This window comes from Ursus arctos, unplaced genomic scaffold (genome assembly GCF_023065955.2).
Source record: "Ursus arctos isolate Adak ecotype North America unplaced genomic scaffold, UrsArc2.0 scaffold_26, whole genome shotgun sequence".
NCBI lineage: Eukaryota > Metazoa > Chordata > Mammalia > Carnivora > Ursidae > Ursus > Ursus arctos.
The window spans coordinates 17,789,468-17,812,294 of record NW_026622941.1 but is presented as its reverse complement, the minus strand read 5'-3'; the positions used below and the strand labels follow the sequence as shown (position 1 = coordinate 17,812,294).

Here is a 22,827-nt window from a genome sequence, read left to right as displayed (position 1 = left end):
GGTTACATGTTTAGTTTACCCACAAGGAGGCAGCATGCTGACAAAGGCTTGTGAAGCACAGCTCCAAGTTCTTTGATCCTTCTGTCCACTCCTACCTACCTCCTCATTTCCTGGCATCTCATTTTGTTATCACTGCCTACATGGAAAGCTGGCAGGAAGGTTTTAGGAGGAAGAGAAAGAGAACATCATCTAAATATTCTCATGCTCCTTTTTATTCACATGATAGGGAGAGTTAGAAAAAGCATGTGAGGAAGAAAGAAAGAAATGGAGGGAGGAGCTAAAGTAGGGGGGAGGAAAATGGATAAAGGGCTGGAAACGTTCTTATTTCCCCATTCCTATTAATCTTCCCTTCATGACTGACCAAAAAAGTTATGTACTTACTCATTTGCTAAACAGAACCTGGATGAAGTACATGAAGTATTTCCAGTTAGGATTATTATATGTTCATAGGCTATCTTACAATTCACAATAATGACAAATAAACCTAGGCTGGTCTTAATAAATGTAGACTGTGAATAGTCTACTTAAACTGGGCTGTAAGTGCATAAGCAAATGATAATAGTATACTTCAAACTGAAGCAAAAAGCAGAAGAAAACTCTACCATATAATTAGTATAGCTTTTGTTATCGTTAAAAACACTTCTGTACAGGACTCATCTTCAAAATGGTGATTAATCAGAAGCCAAATTATATTGCTCAAGCTATAGGGACCAGAAGTCAAGATTTCTGGATTGAGTATGTAACATGTAGATCTTCAGAATTTCAGGTAAGGCATTTTTATTTTTTATTTGTTATAAGCATTCTGGTAATCTCAGAAATGAATTTACCTCTGAAGCAACTCAGAGACTATACTTGGTCTATTTTTCATGAACACTGATAGGAATTAAGAGAATTTCAATCAATAAAAACTTCCTTTTGACTATCTCACAAGGGGCAGGAGAAAGACTGCATTTTGTTGCTGGCCTTAGGTTATTCTAATGATTTATTTGAGCTAGGAGAGTAAGTGTTGGAAGTGAGTATTAATTAGCAGATGTTCATTTGGTATGATATGTAGTATAAAATGTGACCAGAGCCTTTTCCTCTGACTTTTGGATTTTAAAATCTACTTTCCAATTTGTAGTTATATAAAAACGGGTGAATCAGTGTATAAACCAGGTAACCAATAATGCCAATAAAAACAACAGACTTGGTACTCTAAAATAAGTTACTGGCAGTAACAAGATTAAAAGCTGGAAATGTTTTTTTTTTTTTTTTTTTAAAAGCTGGAAATGTTTGAGCTGAATGAAAAAAATTTCATTAAAATTCAAAATTATTAAGAATTCTTTTTATATAACTTAATAACCTTACTACTGATATAAAATATAGAACAGTTCAAAAGTGAATATTTCATTTACATTAACTGTAATTATTTAAAACCATAAAAAAATTTTCATTTATTTAAAGAGAGATTTTCTTTAGGAAACCTTAAGGATATGTATATTTAGGCATATCTAAGTTTCTGGGCAAAGCCACCACCTTGTTTCTATATATTGTCTAATTATAGTCTAAAAATGGCCCATTTTTTCCCATCAGAAATAGTCTTATTTCGATTGTGCAAATAAGCATTCAATTACTGTAATTCTTTTCATTACCACAAAATTTAAAAATTGGACTGATATTAACTATTTCATGATCTAATATTAAAAAAAGGCAAATTACTGGAAAATCTCTGCTGACATGTAGAGAGAACAGAGAGGATCAATGAAAAACTGAGATTTTTGGAAGCCACCTAAAGGACCATTAGCGTGGTCCTTTCCAACAGCACAGGCTCGGCAGAGCGTGCTTAAAGAGGACAAAGGGGAATAGAAACCTCAGCTGAATCTGGGTCACTTGGGCAAAAGGAAGAAACAGAGCTCAACCTGGGAAAGGGAGCTGAGGAGAAGCATCTTAGCAAATGGTGGTATTTTCAATATATTTACCTGAACTCACTTAGGAATTTTTTTTTTTAAGTTTATTTATTTATTCAAGTGATCGCTATGCCCAACTTGGGGTTTGAACTCACAACTGGGAGATCAAGAGTCGCATGTACTGACTGAGCCAGCCAGGAGCCCCCTCTGATTTTCTAAAGGTCTGTGTGTCTCTGTAATTCCAGTTTCGATTTACTGGGGTAAATAATAAATTACAGTGAACCAGGAGGTTTATTTCCAAAGATACTATATACCTTCACATTCACATTTATATCCTTGTTTTTTAAACCTAATTTTTAGAGTATCCCATTATTTTTCAGTATTATCTCTAGCTTTATAGGCAAAGGAGCTTTTATGGAAGTTATCTACCTTGTATCTTAGAGGGTTTCTGGCAATGTTACATTTTCAGGGAAGACTTACTTTTACCATTTCATCGGCTAACGTGTCTTTATTAGATTGCTTTCTAAGTGTACAATGTAACACGGTGGTTAAACTTCAACAGTACCAGTCTCTGCAGTGGAAACTGGAATTTGGAGTCATGAAATGCTGATTTCTAAAGCATTCCCACTGGCAAAATCATGATGAAAACAAATTGTGGGAAAATAAATAAACTACATATTAAGAAAAGTATATTTCCTTTAAAAATTAAAAAAATGAACATATTTAAAGGGTTATCCTAATGCAAAATCCCTCTTTAAATATAACTAAATTAAAGCAGTACATTATTATTTTAAGCAGGCAACTACAAATATATTAACATCTGTCTTACAACATTTTCCACAGTAACCTCTTTCATTTGGCAAAATGTCCAAGTTTGAACATTTTGAAACAAACTAAAACAAGTTACGGCTTAATTTATATAGATAAAAAAATGTATTCACTGGAAGAAATTCAATGTGTAAGAACATATAAAAAATTCTCATCAAATTAAAATTAAATATTAAGAGAGAGTTTCATAAAAACTAAAATATGGAAGTGTCAGTCCCTATCCATGAACTGCTATTCACCCTAACCACCCACACCCATTGCTACCACTGAGGTAATGTGGCAACTGTGGGCCACTGTGAAATGGACTCTACATAGCTTAGCAAAGACCAAACACAGGAGGAGACGGCAAACAAGGACCAAAGTCACACAATTAAAAATGACCATCGCACTTTTCACCCGTAGTTAAACTTCCCTTTGGGAATACAGAGCACTCAACACCCATCCCCCTCTTGGTCTTCCAACAAGGCATTCATGGCTTGGTACCTATTTCTTTAATTAGGTCAGCTCCAAGCAGAGATAAGCCTTAACGAATATGAGTGTTCTTGGGGTAAGAAAAGGGAAGTCTAGAGAATTTAGGCTCTCAATTTTCAGGTGACCCAGCATCTGTATTGCCCCTAACACTCACAAGGGTCCTTTCCACTTGGTTTTTAATTTTATTTATTTATTTATTTATTTATTTATTTATTTAGGTATTTCTGAATTGCCCCTGTTAAGAATCTTATTCTGTCACTTGTAAAAGTCACGCTATTAGCTCTAAATGACTGAAATATCGGAATAGCCTGGAAAACTGTACTACAATTTCAAAGGTTCTGTTAGGTATAAGCAAAAAAATTCTACAAATCCCACCTGATGATCCAAATATATGGTGTTCCTTTGAAGATGATGTGAAAGAATTTCATTCTAGTAGGCATCGATCAAGAAACAGAGGGATAGAGAAAGAGGGTGCAGAATTCATGAAAAGATCAATTTTGTAATCAGAAAAACAGGTAGTTTACCCCAACCTCCTATGTCACAGTACACAACTTTCACAGACATGCTCCCTTGTAAACTGTACAGATGACATATTAAATTATAAAATTACACTTAGTTTTGTAAGAAACTAAGTAGACATGCACAGAAGCTAAAATGCTAAGCAGAATAATCCTTCAAACGGCTTTAGCAGACTCAGTGTTAGAAGTTTTACACGTTAATACTTCTCCGCGACATAGTACTACTTCTTTGGATGTTTCTCATATAACCAGAGGCTATTAAACCCTTTGAGAAATGTTTACATGTGTTCATTCTTTTAATCAAGAACAAAAGAAGTATCTTAAACTTAATCTCTGATATTTAAAAGGCAGTATTATTACAACTATAATCAATTTTCAGCTTACTACTTTCCAGGAAATTATAGCATTTTTCAATATGCTTTATCAGATGTGGAAGCTACAGTATACGGCGAATGATAACGCTGTTTTGAAGTCTGTATACATTTCCTATCTCACGGCCAAAAGTTGGTGGGTGAGTGGGTTGGAAGGCTAAGAAGAAATTCATCCTACCCATATTTCCCTCTAATAACGTATAAATAAGTGAATTCTCAAAGGGTCAATAGGAGATCATAATGTCGCTGCAATGATCGTATGGGCTCATGCGCGACACTAATGACACTGATCAAAATGATTAATGAGTGGCTCGAAATAAGTGGTAATGGCAGATGACACAGACAAAACTCTTCATAGCTGACCTTTGGGCTGTGGGCCTCAAGTTTCAGCTGCATGAGCTGTGCTAACGTATGCTCCCGGACACTATTCAGTTCGGCCTGCTGCCGTCTCAGCTTTATTAGCAGCAGCGTAAGCTCCTCTGGCTGAAGGAGTACAATTTAAGAATCCAAACAGTGGAAAACAGATTAATTGTTGTCTTAAGTGACAGATATTAAACCAAGATTTCTTGGCAAGTTTCCTCTTATGGTTGACATCAAACATAGTGCCTAGGCACTATGATGATAGGTCATACATAAATGCATAGATATCTAGAGAAATAGAAGGAACAGTGTTACTTAAAAGATACAGCGAAACAACAGTATATTAAGGCATTTTCTCAGAACTCAAGAGAGAATATTTAAATGTTAAGCATCAAAAAGCACAATGCCAGAAAACCATTATAAAGGTCTGCACATAAGAGCTATTAAATAATTATCAAAAGATATTTTAAAACGACGCCTAAGACTTTTACAGCAACAGAATACCTGCATGTCCAATACTCTATTTTAGAGAACAGAAGGTAAATAAAAAGAATTAAAAGTCATGTAAAACTTGGATGATATCTTCATATCATTCAACTCAGTTCCTGGGATCTATTAATTGTTTTCCAGTTATATTTTTAAATGTCACTGTTAGTGCATTCACAGGATATTTTAAATGACTAAAAGATCAGTTTTTATTTTTTAAGGAAAAAAAAAAAAAGACAGCATTTAATACAAACAGAAAGGTTCCATGAGTATATAAACCCTCCTCCCACACTCTGGGGAAAGCAGAGAAACCTTTGATTCCTGATTGGTTACTATGATCCCTAAGGGAGATAAATTTTCAAAGGCAGATAAAATACCTTAACAGGCCAATCTGATATATTTTTCTTTGTTAGAAATGCAATAAAGTATGGTCGTTGGCAGTCTTACAGGTCATAGAATATTATTTGGTGTTTCTGTGAACTTTGTTATGATTAAAAACTGCGGATGGGCCAGAGGGAGACTCTCATCACCTAAGGGCTATGGTGTGCTCTTAAAACTTCCAGGCCAAAAAGCGTTCTTGAGATTGGTTAGTCTTGCTTATACCACAGTGTTAATGCTAGCTCTCTTCTGTTCTGTTCCTTTGCTGTTGCTCTTTATTTTCTGTATAACGTTTTAAGGGACAGAAATAATTTTTAACTGTTACCTGAAATTATATTAAAAATTACTGCCTTCAGGTGAGAAAAAGTAAACCACAGTTACTATGGGATTCTTTAGAAGGAGCTATCTACATGGATGAGACAGCAGCCTTTTATATTAAAGAGTCAAAGAACGTGCATGTGTGTGACCTGAAGAAGAAATTTCATAACAGGAAAAGAATGGCTGCTTTTGCTCTGATGCCAACCACATCTGGTGACCTCATGACTAGGGGACAGTCCGTCTTACGACCACCACATCAAGCTCTTGAGGTCTTGCCAAGGAGAAGGTAGGGTGGTGTAAGGGATTTAGAATATTCTAAGACCCAGAGTGATATTTGGGAAGAAAAAAACCAAAAAAAACCAAAAACAAAAGAAGGAATCTCAAGACTCTGGTTTATTATTTCGAGTTTCTAAAAAGATAAAGAGATTTTTCAAAAGGACAAAAGGTTCCAATGAGTTTCCTATATATTTACTTTGAGGCAAAATAAAAACAGGCACATTTTTGACCCGGACCAAGGGAGGTGATAAGTAAATTTTATTCTAAGTATCCACTAGAGGGAGCAAGGCAGAAGATGAAAATTCATAATAGGATACTTAGCATTATCTTATGACGTATGTCTGTTTCTTTGTCAGATCAACAATCTAATATAGCAATATTTATAACCTTTAATAAATAAGCTGCCAGTAGTTTCAACACAGAATATCTTCCTTATATCTAAGCATGTAAAGGATGAAAGAAGAAATAAAACGAAGTCTGCAAAACACACACAACATGAATTTGTTTTGATTCCTTCAGGAGGGGAACTTCAAATGATGAACAGCTACATAGATCCTCAAATCACATCTTCCCTGGAACTGAGACTACCTACTGATGTTAAAGTACGGATAAAAGAATGCCATTAAAATTAAACGAAGTAATGAAAAGTCATCCTTTCTTACTAATGTGAAGAATAATAGCGTCCTGGTGATAGAACTCCTTCCCAAATCGAACATAACACTGAGGATGAAATGATAATGTAAGTACTTGCTAACACCTAGTGTATTTTTTAGTCTCTGCATATGTAAATCAGTTTTTTTCCCTTCTAAAGTAGTTAATCTATATAAAAATTCATGGGAGAAACGTCTTAAGAGACCTGTAGTGTGACTACACATGGCTGTTTGCTGGATTTGTTCCACTAATCAACTACTCCAACTTCTGTTTTAAGAACAAGGGAATTAACATCCAATGGAGTAAAGAAAACCACCCAGTTTATACAATAAACTTTGGAAATATAATCTTATAATAGGCATTCAGACATTTAGGGAGATGTATCCAGTCCGACAATGAAACGGTTACACGATCCCAAATTCTTCTGATAAGCATCTCTTTCACAAAACTAGCAATAGTTTTTCCTTGGGAGGAACCTCTCTGAAAATTCAAATTTATAAGCTCTGTAAGATATGTGCTATCATGTGTAGCACATATATAAAACATGATATGGTAAATAAAAATACTGAACTCACCGTCTTGCCCTGGAGGCTCTGGGGACTGATAGACTGTAAAGTTAGGCCAGCTGGCATTGACCTCCTGTCAGGCACATAGACATGCTAAGAAAATAAAGGTACAATATAAATTCTGTGGTCAACGTCAGTGATGAGAAAGTTTATACTATAAAATATCATTTAAAATTTGCTATTACTGCTTATGAAAGTAGATATTAAGTTAGTTGCGAAGTAGCATCTGAAACTGCATCAATGAACTTTTCACACTGTTACATTAACACCTATTGGTTCACAGGCATACCTAGGAGATACTGTGGGTTCAGTTCCTGACTACTACAATTAAGTGAATATTGCAATAAATCAAGCCAAATGAAATTTTTGGTTTCCCAGTGCATGTAGTTATGTTTAAACTATGCTGCTATTAAGTGTGCAATAGCATTATGTCTAAAAAAAAATATATATACCTTAATTAAGATACTTTACTGTAAATATGCTAACCATCATCTGAGCTTCCAGTGAATTGTAATCACTGATCATAGATCATCTTAATAGTAATAAAATGGTTTGAAATATTGTGAGAATTACCAAAATGTGATACAGACACAAAGTGAGCAAATGCTGTGGGAAAAACGGCGCCAACAGAATTGCTTGATATAGGGATGGTGCAAACCTTCAATTTGTAAAAAAAAAAAAAAAAAAAAAAAAAAAAAAAAAGGCAGTATCTGCAAAGTGCAATAGCACACAGTATGCCTGTGTTTATTCTTTAAATGAATTTTTTACCCATCTTTGATTCTGCAATAGCAAACACTGGTCATGTGGAAAATACTGGTTCAGTGAGTTATGCAGATGTTGACACATATCAGTATCCAGTATCAGTAACACATGTTTGTTAATATCACCACAGATCTCGAAGCCCTGGAAAGCTGTCAAGCTCACAGTGGCAGATAAAAGATTTCCAAAATCCTAATTTTTTCTTAAAAGCTCAAATTTGTCATCAGTGACAAATACTGTTAGTTGTTTTTCTGGAAGTGACAGGATAACATTTTACTTTGAGAACTGTCTGTCAAATACCAAGTCTGAACAACTATAGTTTGTCTGTCATTCGTTCTTTCAAGTAAAAATGGTGTTTCATGAAAAAAGGAGCTAGTTCAGCTTGCAACTCAATCACACAAATCTTTTTCTGTGTCAACCCTAATATTAGTTAGTACTTTGGTATGCAAGAGAAATGCTTTAAGCATACTTCCCATTTCAGCACATAGAATATTAACTGATATATAATGGAAGGTCAAGATTGAATAAAATTATCTTTTACTGCTTCATCAGGGATTTTTAAGTGAAACTGCTACTTTATTTCTACTGCAAGTATGTGGCAGTGAAGCATACAGTGACCACCACTGTAGTTTGGAGCCACTCCCTTAATTTACGCTAAGGTGCCAATACCCACCATTGCTTTTGAGCTCTTAGAAAATGGTAGCACAATGAATAATGCCTTATTGCCATTATAAAAACAGTTTTGAGCTTATTTATAGATTCCCTGAAAGGGTCATGGGAACCCTCAGGGATCCATGGACATATGTTGGGAACCACTGATTACATCAAGGAAAATGACAGGATAGTCTGAAATAAAATTTTGTCAATGTTAAAGAAGTTTTTGGGAAGAGGAGCAGTAGACATTAGTCGACTGAGAACTAGATAGCACACATTGATTTTATATTTGTTGTTGAAACAGATGATAAAATTTTAGCCAATACTATGAAAAATACTAATACCAGAAGAACACTTTTCAACCACGCACTAATAAATTGTATTAGAGCAGATTTGTCTTGAATATTGTTACTATTTATTTTATTTTGTTTTTTGAGAGAGAGAGAGAGGGCACATGCATGCACACAGGGGGAGGGGCAGAGGGAGAGGGAAAAGGACTCCATGCTTAGTGCAGAGCCCCACATGGGCTTGATCTCTTGACCCTGAGGTTGCGACCTGAGCAGAAATCAAGAGTCGGATGCTTAACCGACTGAGCCACTGAAGTGCCCTACCGTTACTATTTTTTTTTTAAATCAAACATGATTTAGCCTTTGGATATACAAAGTGACAAAACATTGAACTTTGTTACCATGGAGTTCAAAGTGAGCCTTTTTTTTTTGGTGAGGCAAACTAAAGCTTCCTCCCAAAAAAAAGAAAAAAAAATCCTGATTGACTTATTCATTTCTAACTAATGCTTATTTACGGAAAAGTCAAACATATACTATGCAATGTTATAAGTGAAGGATTCAGTCTGTCATAAGGATAAGAAAAGGTACATTTTAAAATGGTATAAAGCAAAAAATTCCTTAGAATTAAAAAGAAAATGACAGAAAAATTCCTTTTCATTTTAGGATAGACATTAAAGAACTGGTTGCATATAGGTTGACTGATCAAAACGACTGCTTTAGTATTATAAAAAGCTAACTAACACAAAGCACTCTGAATTCACTCTGAATAATCTACTAAGCAATGCTTAAACTAACTGCATGTACAAGATAAAACATGATCTCTATGTATATTTTCATTTTAAAAGAGTATATATACCAGTAAGCATTATTATTCTAATATTAAATTGGGCATCTAAGGAGACATTTCAATAAGCCATATATGCAGCTGGTTAGAAGATGAGGTTAGCACTTATCTTAGCAAAGAGCAGGATGAGCCTGATATATGAATGCAGGTATGCTGGAAGGGGGCAGGCGCAGAATTTTCAACTGTGTGAAGAGCCAATAAAAATGCAAGTGGTCTTAACCTACATGGAAAGCTGATGAGATATGCTATCCAGCACAGAAAAATGCATAAGGCATCTGTTCTAAATAACTACTTCTGTGCCCTTGAGAGATGGTGTGTTGCAAGCTTAGGTTTTGATATGTGAGATTCTGACACAGCAGATTATTCTTGCTTAGTTTTTATAAAACAAAAGAGCTGCCTTGTTCACCTCCTATCGTCTTGTCTTTCACATTGAAAAGAAGGAAGAGTGTGGACAGAAATAAAACACAGCATCCATAAAGTAGTAGTTAACACGAGATGAGCACATATCTTACCTTAGGGTGGTGGACCCTGTGCCTGCGGTCTATCGTCACATCTCCTCTCTGAATTGGTGAAGATACTTCTGATCTGTATGTTCGTTGCGGGGAATATCCCTGATAAGCAGCTATTGACCCATGGGAAGGTGATGTGGGAATAGAGTGCATTGTCTGATCAGAAATATTAACCATGGTTTTAGGACTGGTCAAAGTACCGTGACGAGGGAGGGTGCTCTGCTTATTATAAAACTGCCGCTGCTGCCATTCGTAAAGCTGCCACATGGTGTCATCTCTCATTGATCTCCGTTTCTCTTCTGCTCCAGGTCCTACTGTTCTGTCATGACTGGAAGGGGTTACACTGCAGATACTTTCAGGCCTGGTCTTGCTGTTTCTTGGGAGTGTTCTATAACCCTCTGGATAGCGGGCCATGACCTGGGCTCTGTGGCTTGGCATATTTCTTGGTAATGTTTGGTAAGAAATTACTCTAAAATTTAAAAAAAAAATAATTGAATTGTAAAAATGAAGAAGAGAGTTGTTTTCCAGATTCTAAATTAGAGTGCATTTTTTCCCCCTTCTGGTAAGTAAAATATATATTGGGACTTACTTTTAAAAAGTTGATCAAAATATTACACAGGATGTAAAATATTAATGAACAGATTTTAACCTTTTTATGCAATTCAGTTTGATGAATTTACTACATGAAAAAACATCCTTGTCATTTACATAAAAGACTATTAATTCCAAACAACGTACAGTTTGGTTAAAAAAAGGAACACTTATTAGTAAGAACATCTAAGGTCTAATCTTGAGTCTGTCTCCATATCTTGTTTTTATATAAACAGACTCCTAGAATCCTCTCATTCATCTCACCGGAACAGGTAAGTGGGATCTCTGTGTAGGAATGGGGTACTGAAGGGTTTGAGTTGAGCCTATACAGCCCGAAGACAGGCAATGGACCACCGTAGGTGTGTGTGATTCCTCCACTGCAATGTTTCCTTCAGAAAGCACGGCTATTTCTGGAAGAAGTACATCACGTACATTTGTGGTCGGAAGAGAAAATTTCCCTTAATAACTTTTCTTGATTTGAAAAATAAAAATGACTTGAAGCTAAAGCTCAAAACTGAACCACTTAAAGACAAAATACTTAAAGATGACAATATTTAGATATACAACTGCAAATCTCAGGATTTTACATGTTTCTAGCATAGAAATGAATATTCCACCTTGGTATAAACATCTGTGGGAGGCTTTTTAAAGCAATCTAAAAATTCCTCATGGACATTAAGCATCTAAAATAAAGTTCTTTTAAAATGCTGTATTTTTGGGTATGGATACATTAGGCATATTACTAAGCATAGATTCAGTTTCCAAAAAGGAAAGAATAAAGTAGAATTTTTGTTTACAATTTTTTTAAAAAGACACTCTGATAAAAGCACTGCCTTGAATGTATTAAAACTATCCTTTAGCTAACCTCACGCCAGCAGATACATTAAATAAAAGGATTTTAAAAAGTGAATTAAAAATCTTAAAGTTAGCATTTGTGTTTCCCCACTATCTTCAGAGGTAGGCATAAGGTGTTATTACAATTCAAATTCTAAGTGCAAACACAACCTTTTTAATAACAGTAACCACAATAAAATCTAGATTTAAAAGATGAATATTAAATTGTCAGTATTCATCTTATGCTAGCATCTATACTGTGCATAAATTTATATCCTAATATAAAATTTAATTCAATAAACCAAATGTGGGAGAGTTGGGGCCCCATAAACCCAGGTTTCCTGACCTCTTCTTTCAATGTTTAGTTAATACTTTTCTTCTGTGTACTGTATTTTCAACAGAATATACTTTGGAATTGTGCATGCATAATTGCGTAATATCTTGCTGCCTCCTACTGGATGTTAAAATGCCCAGAAGGTTGGTGATTACGTAGACCAGAAAAGGTAGAAGATTTAATGTGTAAGTTACTCGACCATACTCTTCAGTCATCTGGAAATCCTTGGTTGATAAGCTGGATGTCAGAACTGTGTGACTCAAAGACTGTTGTCAGTAACAATGCAGACTAACGTGTAGTAAGAAAAGACTTCGTTGTGATTACGTGTAACGAACTGGCTGCATTCGAGCTCTGAGGTATGGGGAAATAAAAATCCCTGCGTAATTTGTGCCCACTGGGGCAGTAAAATGATGTCACCTTTACACAAACACCAGAGGGAGTCTCAAATATACCTTTTCGTGGCTTAAAGCACCCACAGAGGGGATAAAGCTGTGAAAAATACAGCAGTACAGTGGAAAAATAGTAAAGTGGAAAAAAAGCATTTGATCCAAAGTTAGGAGGGCCAAGATCCTTGCTCTTCTACTAAATACAAAGACCTGGGAGTTCATCTGGGACTCAGAGAATGTTAGACTGTGTGGTGGGTTTTTTTTTTTTTTGGGGGGGGGGGGCGGTAGCATGTGTTTTGAGGACAGGGTAGGAAAGACCAAGAGCACATGCTCCTTTTATTTATTTTTATTATTTAAAGTAATCTATATGCCCATGTGGGGCTCAAACTCATGACCCTGAGATCAAGAGTCCCAGGCTCTACTGACTGAGCCAGGTGCTCCTCATATTCCTTTAAAAAAATTTCCTCATACCCCTTTTAATATCTGGGTTAAAGAAGAGTCAGTGGGCCCTCTAGAACTAGGATGGAGTCTCTTATTTCCTGAAACAGCACTCTTTTCATTATGTCAAAGATTCCCAAGACTTGGTTTTAATGAAAAAGCAAAATAATCCTTCTATTTGAAAAATTTCCCCTAACCCATGATAATTATTAAAAAAACCTTTTCAATTGTAATGGTTTAATGAAAAATAAAAATATACCCCTAAATTAGGAAGGGCATAATCTTGAAGTGCTACCTGAGTCCTTCATATGCTACCCAAATCTGGCAAACTGAAACTTCTGGAGATTTGGTTTTCTCATCTGTAAGATGATTTGATCACAAAACGATCTTATAGTTTGAAACTCCATGTCTTATTATGTATTTGAAGTATTTCCAATTCCTTCAACTGTTTCCCCCTAAATTAAGTTTCCTTCATCATGCTGGCTGTTCTTCAGCTTCTCAAAGTCTTTACAGGCTTGCTCAAAATTGAACACTGTGCCTCTCCCTCCCTTCCCCTCCCCATCCCCACAAGAACTATTGCAAGCAAGGCTAACCATTGGATGCCTTTGGGGCTGGAATGAAGGAGAAAGGTACCCAGTACTCTGATATAACCAGCATAAAGGTTCACTTCTTTGCTGCTTTCTTGCTGCAAATATTTCCTATTTTTTTCTCTGCTTGGTCTTCCCTCCTATCCCCACCTTCTCTGTTCCCACTAAAGCTAGAAACTGGAAAAAGTCCAGAGTTGGCAACCCCACGGCTATCTGCTTAGGAAGCCTGTCAGTCACAGAAATAAATTCCATCCTAGAAATTCTGTCCTAGTGCTAAAGCAATGTACCCCAAATATACCTTGATTAGGTCATTCACAAATTCAAGAACTATTATAGAAACCTTATTATGCAAAGGCTCTGTACTAAGCACTGAACTATATCACAGAAGAATATGCTGATAATATAAATATTAACTTTATATCCAGTTTGGAAATATGGGAAAAGATTATTTATAAACATATAAGGATGGGATATACACTGTTAATCCAAAACACAATAAAAAATTGTCTGTAAACTAAAGTTTAAATTCCATTTCAGAAAACCTATTGCACTAAACACCTCCATCAGTGCTCTGAAGCATTCACAATATGTGAGCTGGACCCTCTTATAGAGACGTACATGGAATCTGAACCTTTAACATATCATATGATCATTAAGAGTAGGCTAATTGATGATTACAAAGTTTAAAAGGCTCTTCTGCCATCTTTGAAACCACTTTTGAAGCATTTTAATAGAAAGTTAGGTTATTACCAAGTAAATTTATTTTTAGCCCATATACTTTCTAGCATTTTGAGACACGTTTTTCAAAAACTAGTTTCCTTCAGTGGTTTTCCCCAAAGAAATTCAAATTAAGCAAAGTGTGATTTACTTTTAAGTGAAAGCTTAAGAAACGAACACTGTAAGCTCCTTCATCAGGTTTGGTGCTCCATTCACCAGCAGCTGCCTGTCAAACCCCGTGAAAACCCTGTCCCTGTGATTCTGCCATGCAGAACAATGGATTAAGGCACCATGCATCTTAACAGTGCCTGCCACTCACAAAGAAACGTTAAAGCTCTGTTCACAGATGCAGGGATCTACTATGTGACTAAATATTAAACCTCTTTTCTTTCCATCAGAACTTTAAAAGCAAGCCTTTCATAAAGTTTTACAAAATGAATTATACTATGAATAACCTGTATGCTTCTTTCCACCAATAAAAATTACTTCATTATAAAACATCACAACTATTTCTTAAATATGAAGTTCATATAATAATGCAGATGATCTATCTCAATGATTCAAAGAGACTCTAGCCGGTGAATCCAAAGTTGGAGGGGAGAAAAACACAGAGAAAATCTTAGCTCAGAATAACCTTCAGAAGCTGTAGGTCTGCATTCAAAAGAAAAAAGTCACACAGAAAGCATTTATGTATGTTAATTATACCCATCAAGAAACCCAAAAGTTCTTGAAACTAATATTTATGCTCAACAATTAAAAAAATCTAACTTCCAAATGCTTGTCGAACCTCTTTATCTCTACAGTTTCAACCATAAGAAAGTATGAAATCATTGAGGAAAGTGATTTCACTAAGAAGTGAGATTTAATTTTCTGGGGAGAGGTTCAGCAAATTTTCTGGCTGGGATTTTTATTATTGTTTCCCTGAAAATGGTTACCTTAAATACTATCAAAAATCCGTTCATTCCACCCTCACCCCCAACTCTGGCTTCTCTTTGGCCAGAAATAACAAATATGTCTCACAATTCTCCCTTGGGAAAAATCAGAAAAGTGAGTGCTGAGGGTGAAGAAGAAAATGAAAGTGAACACGTTGCGGGAGTGTTTGTGTAGTGCTGGTTAAGATAACAAAGGATGAGGCCAAGTGCACCCAGGCCTTTGAGCTGCTCCTGAAAGGAGAGAGACTTTGGCTGACAGCCGCAGACGTCAGCCACGCCAACTGAGCAAACTGGAAGAACGTTCCTATACCTCAGAAGTTTCACTGTTAAGTTAATCTTCATTTAAGTCTTCAGGTAATTCTTCCCACTACCAGTACATTGAAGTATTTTTAAATTTTGCGTCGCCAAATTCCTGCCTAATGACAGAACACGTTTCTGATTGGTAGGTGGCTGCTTTTCCTCCATCTCCTCTGCTCTGTATTTTTCATCTCCTTTGCAGGCCCCTACAAACCCATGCTTTTTTCTTAAATGTAAATGTTCTTTCAGGTTTTCCTTTAGAATCTTTGTCTAGCCTCCAGCTGAATGAATTTATCTTTTCTCATCCTTACCTGTTAGTACTTTTGTTATAATGATGATGTCCCAAACCTTATTCAAGTCCAGATTTCTCTTGAGAGCTACAGACTACAGGCACCTCAAATTTAACCTGTCCAATCATTTATTACTTTCTCTCTTTCCAAATCTTCTCTATGAGGTTAAAGGCACTGAACCACCCTTGATGATCAGAGGCCTAACAGCAGGGTGTCATTCTTGATTTTCCCCTATTACTCAAACTAGACTGGGACTAGTTTGCAATCAAGCACGTCCAACCACTCAACTAGTCTTGTCAATCCTACCTTAAATATACCCTCTTCCTCTCCTCGTTTTACTGAGTCCAATAGCTTCTGAACTTTCTCGAATTTGCTCTCCAGATTCTGCAGCTGGAGAGATCTCTCTGAAACACCAGCGTGAACACATCTCTTCTGGCTTCTCTCTCCAGCCTCCTTTCTCCTGCACCATCACAGTGGATCCACCTAAGCCATTCCTGAAGCCATTCTGGATGTCTCTGGATTCCTTTTCCTGCTCCCTATCAACTCTGCAGTTTTGCATATCTAAACCAAGATAAAACAGGCCACCCTTTACATTTCATTTTGTATTTCACTTCCTGCAGAAGCGTTTTCTTGGACCCACAGGTTGTGTTGGTTGTCCCTGTTCTTGGAGGTATCATGTTCTTCCCTCATTTTGTCACAGTCCACTGGACTTGTTTATTTAACTTTCTCCTCTACAGGGTAAGGACCTCTTTGAGAAATCTGGACAGAACAATGGTAGACAGAGAAAAAAACACTCATGTCTGATTACCATTAAGAAGAGAGACAGGAAGCTATAATGTCTAAAAATGCAATTTAAACTACTATTTTTCAATAGGTGTATCAGAAACCAATTCCCACTGACAGAGTGTGAAAAATCTGGGTTCAGAACACAGAAGGACAAGACACTTACCCCCTCGTTTCTTCTTCATGACCCCTCCCCTTCTGGATTTTAATCCACTGTTCCAACTGTTGCATTGAGTTTGTCCTCTGGATGACGCGATCAGCCTCTGTGTGTAAGGGCCCTGTATTTGGGTGATTTCCACCTCTAAGATCTGCCAGGCTAACATTGACTGTTTTGTTCTCCGAACTATTCACATTGACTGGCCTATAGTGTCCAGTCTGAGCTGGGCATGTTGACCCGATCTCATATTCAGATGGCAGAGAATTCAACTTTACGCTATTAATTTTTGTTAAAGGTCTATCTTGACCATCCTTCTGAAATCCGTATTTTTCAGCTTCTAATGCCTTTTTTTCTTCATTTTTGCTTATTTCCTTGTTTTTCTGGTTATTTTGGACCTCTGGTTTAATTAGCACTCTATGGTTGGGAAAGTTATTGATTTCTTTAGCTGGTGCATTTTCAGATGTAATCTTGTCCACTCTGAAATCAGAGAAGAAAACTGTAGTAAATCAGATGAAATAATGCACATGTTATTTCTTGGATTCAATCTAGGAAAAATGTAAAATTACCTTTGACTTTACGGAAAAAACTGAAAGGGTCATAGAGGACAAGCCTGTATAAATTCCTAATATTGTGATACAAAAATTCAAGCACAACATCAGAATGTATAAACAGAAAGGAGGTGGGGGGAAGAAAACATAAAATATACGGTGTATAAAGCACTGAAGGATAAAAAGTGATGAGTGTCCCCATTAGAAATCTGGAAATAAAGCAAATTAGGATTGGCCCTTGACAGTAAAACCACAAAATCCACACTTAACGGACCACAGCAGCTAGTCATTTGAAATAAACAACGTGGCTTCCAGCCAGGAAGGTTTAACTCCTCTTCAGACAAACATGAGTCTGGTTTGTGGAACTGGCCGCACCAAGAAAGTGTAGTCTGATGCTGTCGGAGATCTGAACCATATGACTAACCAGCATGTTTGTATTCAGGAGGACCTGACTTTTGGTTAAGGGCTCTTACAGACCAGACTGCGCATGTTCAGCCTGCAGCTCTACCTCTCACTGGCTTTGTCTCTGGACAAGGTGTGGAAGTTTACTGTGCCTCAATCTCCTCTTTGGTAACTGGGGAGAATGGCAGTACCAGGGTTATAGGATTGTGTGAGGTCCAGATGAGTATATCAGTGGCTGCCACAGACTTCATTGCTATTATCATTCTATCTCATCAAGCAATTCTGGATTAGAATCTGGCGTTCTATGTCCACCTCTCCACTGGAAGAATGCGCTGCTAAACAGTACGTGACCGGGCCACCAGCTTTACTGCTCACCATTCCAGCTGTTCTATCTAGGTCTTTTTGGTGAGAATCAGCGTCTCTGAGACCAATCACTTCCAGACTCTGACAAGACCAAGCTGAGTGTCTGAACCTGCATGAAACTGCCAAGACCATGCCATGCTGGGAGGCCTTTCAGGAACGGGCCAACCGTCCACATTTCAATATTCAGCAGTGCTCCTATCGGATCCTCATGTGGTACTGCTGCCAGTGTTAGTGACGAGCAGGAAACACACAACCCACACACACAGCTGGAGACAGAGTTGAGAATATGAGGAGTGAGGAAAACAATGAAAAGAAAGGTGACTACTTTTCGTAAATATGTGTATCATCCATACACTTAGGTTGGCTATAACTTACAGCTTCTAGATTGGAAGCAATATTAGACACTGGGAAAGTTAACTAAGATATGCTCTGGAGCTTCTTTCTCTTAAAACATAGAAGTCAGAGAAGATTTACACTAAAAGCACATTTATCTTAACTAAATTCTAGGGGTGAAGGACTGGGTTTAACACTGAACATCAAATATCTGAAAAAAATTTTCATCTGAAAAAAAGTTTTAAACTTAGTTACCTCTAGTTAATCTAAAGCTATTATTTTAAATTAGAACAACACTGCCTTTTTTATCTTCATTTTTCCAAAGACTTATCATTTAAGAAATGTAATAAAAAAAGACATATATACTGATTTTTCAAATGGGAACAATTAATTTAAAAGAAATGAACTATCTAGTTAAAAGCTAGATGTTTCATCTCTTAGGTGATATACTCTGATAAATACTTGTAAGTATTCTAGCCATACAGGAAAGAGAGCCCATTACCTTCAAACCAAGGAAACAAAATCTCCCTACACTTATGAAATATTACAATTAGGTTCCTTCAGTTTGAAATATTGAGTAAGATCAACAAGGTGGGATAAAAATGCCAACAGTGAGAAGTAGAAGAAAAGACATAATTCCTACAGGATAATGGTGACATCAGGCTGGGCACATGGGTGCTCTTCAGTAATTTCTGGCTGAGTAAATTATATCAACACAACCTGCTAAAAATTGTTATGGGCCCATAATCAACTAACAGGTTGTCAGAAGTCCAACCAAAAGACTATTATTTTTATCACCCTAAATTATGAATAATTATCAGTTTTTAGAGTGGAAAATACAAGAAAAAAAGTGGAAGTTAAAATTCTGAGATAAGGACAACATACAATATGAGATTATCTGGAAATCAAATATTTAAATTATGATACTGATTTCTTTATTCTAAATAATTCCTTGAAAATTTTACTCTAAGATTAAAATTATCTTTTGATTTTTAATTAATTATTTTCACCTACACATTTTCCCTAGCTATCAGTGCTAATCATTTCACCTTTATGTCCATTTGGATAATTTTTTTTTTTTTTTTAAAGGAAACACCCATACATGGGGCTTGAACTCATGACCCTGAGATCAAGACTCCCATGCACCATCAACGGAGCCAGCCAGGAAACCCCTATTTGGGTAATTTTGACACATGAAATTCCAAGAGCAAATTTTCCTTTTATCAGCTTTCAACTTAGAATATGTAAATGATCGAGTTTTTTTGTTTTTGTTTTTTAAATAGGTGTCCTAGTGTTTAATCTGGGTCTTTCTTTCTTTTCTCTCCTTACTTTTTCCTAGCTCTAATGACTAGTAATTGGTTAAGTTGATTTGGACTTGATATTTAAAAAAAATAAACACAAATATATTTATGTAGTATCGACTTCATTCAGTCTTTTACTCAGCGAGTCAAAAGACTTCATTAGTACGTACACTAACCCTCCTCTCCACCCAAACTAAAGATTTATATTATAACAGTCCCCTAATTCCCTAAGAGAGAAAAAAGACCAAACTTGCAAGTAAGCATCGTCCTTGTATATGCTCAACTGCTGCTGGCTGGAAAAGAACTTACTTGTGTCACCGATCTTTCTTCAAATTACAGGAACACAATTTTTTTTAAAGCACATTATTCAGCTGCTACTTAAGTAGTTTTATAAACAGATTTCCTCTCACTGGTTCTTAATATAGTTGATTATTAAAATGATTCAGATGTTCAAGCAGAGAAAAAGAAATCACAGATCAATTTTAATAGTACATATTTATATTATCAAGGAATCTGAGTACTCAAGTTTCAAAAGAAAGAAGGTAGAATGCATCAAGAAATAGACATATTTAGAAATGATCTAAACTAATGAGTTGTTTTCTGGAGACATTTTTCATAAAACCATCAAAATTAACCAGGAAATGCTGAAGAAATGAAACTCATTAACATTTTTTATTTCTATTTATTACACTCCCAAAACACACACCATAATAAAGTTAGACAGCACAATAAAATTTGCTTCATGAATATAAATTCTCTTTTAGGATTTAGGCCTTAAAACACTGTCTTGTGTAGGTTTAAGATAACAATTAAAAATGTACTTACCGGAAATTAAAGGTAATTCTGTAAGAAGAAAGAATATTCGGTTTGAATGTTAGGATTCTGGATTCACCTCAGTACACTGATAGGTGAAAATGAATAAAGAGGAAATGTGCAATAAAAATGCAGGTGGTATCTCAAATTAACTAAAGGTATATTAATTTCACATAGAACATGAATTAATCCTTGCTTTCTGAGGAAGAAATGATTTCATATCATGACTAATAAAATGATATGTACTATGATAACGATATACACTTGCCGGGCATGGAATAAAACATAAGTGGCAATCACCATCACTTTCCTTCCAAGCCTTTACCTTTTCACAGGTTCTGTCTGTACTAGGGCAGCATCTAACATGGCTTTCATCCACAATTCCATTTCCTTTCCTGTGTCAGTGCAGAAATAATAGGTCCGCATGTTTGGATGGGCTGCCTGATTGAAAATGACAGGATCATTGTAAATAGATACACGGGATCTGTAAAAGAAAAAGAAATTAAGTGGTTCCCTACAGAGATCATCAATATCGACTTTCAAAGAAAGCAGATTTGGCTTACGGAGTTACAGAAATGAGTGACTTAAAATGGAATTCAGTCTTGAAAAAAATATAAATATTAAAATGTCCTCCCAACACTGCCATTTTCCTTTTGAGAATTAAAATGAGGAAAAAAGCTAAATGGGAAGGAAAGGAGGTAAGAAATGAAGTTCCTTGTCATGCCTCCTTGCCATGCCTGTTCCACGTATACATCCCTAGCAATTTCCATTTACTACAATTCACACCTCTCTATTCAAGAATGTTCCATAAAAATAGAACTAGCAAACAATCCAGCAAATCCCCTTCTTATTCAAAGAAGAAAACATCAATTCAAAGAGAAATATGCATGGGTGGCTTAGTCGGTTAAGCAACAAAGTCCTGGTTTCCGCTTGGGTGGTGATCTCAGGGTTGTGGGATGGAGCCTGCATTGAGTGCCGTGCTGGGTGTAGAGCCTGCTTGGGATTCTCTCTCACCATTCCCCTCTGCCCCTCCCCCTGCTTGTGTGTACCCACTCTCTCTCTAATAGATAAATAAAATCTTTAAAGACAAAACAAAAAACAAAGAGATTTTTTTAGCCAACAATAGCCAAGATATGGAAGCAACTTAAGTGTCCACCGATAGATGAATGGATAAAGCAGACGTGGCAGACACACAGACACATACGCTGGAATATTAGTTAGCCATAAAAAAGAAATGAAATCTTGCAACAACATGAATAGTCCTGGAGGGTATTATGCCAAGTGTTACAAGTCTGACAGAGAAAGACAAATATTGTCTGATTGTACTTATATGTGGAGCCAAAAAAACAAAACAAATGAACAAATAAAACAAAACAGAAAGATACAGGGAACAAACCTTTGGTTACAAGATGCAAAAGGGATTGGAGGGTAGGCGAAAAAGGTGAAGAGGATTAAGAGGTACAAACTTCTAGTTATAACTAAGTCATAGGGATATAGTATACAGCATAGGGAATACAGGCAATAATATTGTAGTAACTCCATATAGTGACAGATGGTAACTAGATTTATTGTTGGGATCACTTCATAATATATAAAGATATCAAATCATTATGATGTACACCTGAAACTAACTGTATGTCAATTCTACTTCAATAAAAAAAGAATGTTCCAGAGCAACCAGCAACAAAATTAATGGAAATGTCCATGTCATAGCATTTTCTCCTTGTGTTAGCAATTTATTTAGTCTCCAAAAGGTGCTGCTGGTAAAGCATTTTGTTTAACCCTCATAGACATCTACATGCAAACACAAAAGATTTATAAATGATCCAATATGCTATTTCCCTTTAGCTTTTCATCTCAAGTGTCAGAGTTAAAATGTAAATATTTTGGCTTTGAGGAATGTCTTATGTAAGTGGTAAGTGGGTTTTTATCTTTATAGTGGTTCAATTCTGCCTCTGCTCCGGAGAAACGGGAAGAAAAACGAAATAAAGGCATCGATGAGGGACTGCTATCCAATGCGTGAGAACTGAGAGCTCAGCTTAGCATGTGGGCTGACCGGGCAAAGAAGGACGGCAGTAGTAGCTGTATCAAAGTAGAAAAAAAGGCCAAGGCAGAGAATTCTGTGGAGGAAACACTCTCAATTTCCATGTAAAAATGCCTGTGATAGTTTCCCATCACACACTGAAAGACAAGGAAAAACAAACAAAGGCTATTTGAGCGTACAATGAGGTAAAGGAGAGTACGAAGTACAGTTAGTCGGCTAACTATAAAAACTGGAGACGAGTAAACCTGGAGCCACACACTTTACTCCAAAATCTTGACTATCTGCTTTATTTACAATGTCAAATTAGCTTTTTCAAAAATTTTTTTCAGAAAGAATCAAGACAGAAATAAATTCAATGAACACAGTGACCCAAATAACTACATAACCAACAAATCTCACTTGACCGTATTAGAGATATAAAACTATCCATGGGAACAACTTAAAAGAACCAGCTCAAACGCTACATGCTATTAAAATGATTAAAGCCACGGCGAAGTGTCCCTGGACTGCCTGAA

The 22,827-nt window shown here is 36.2% G+C and overlaps 1 protein-coding gene across 11 annotated transcripts in view; it reads right to left on the bottom strand.

The window, feature by feature from the left end:
- PLEKHA5 (pleckstrin homology domain containing A5) overlaps positions 1-22,827 on the bottom strand; it is a 241,253-nt gene that overhangs the window by 63,571 nt on the left and 154,855 nt on the right. For 6 of the 11 annotated variants that reach the window (XM_044385212.3, XM_044385204.3, XM_044385206.3 and 3 more), the window contains 6 exons: positions 20,594-20,709; positions 16,518-16,985; positions 10,166-10,631; positions 7,119-7,202; positions 4,438-4,557; positions 3,561-3,614 (listed from right to left, as the gene is read on the bottom strand). In XM_044385212.3, coding sequence (XP_044241147.1) covers positions 3,561-3,614; positions 4,438-4,557; positions 7,119-7,202; positions 10,166-10,631; positions 16,518-16,985; positions 20,594-20,709 — 1,308 coding nt within the window. The remainder of the gene's footprint in view (positions 1-3,560; positions 3,615-4,437; positions 4,558-7,118; positions 7,203-10,165; positions 10,632-16,517; positions 16,986-20,593; positions 20,710-22,827) is intronic. The other 5 variants (XR_007189477.2, XM_048216869.2, XM_044385209.3 and 2 more) reach the window with 1 other exon arrangement.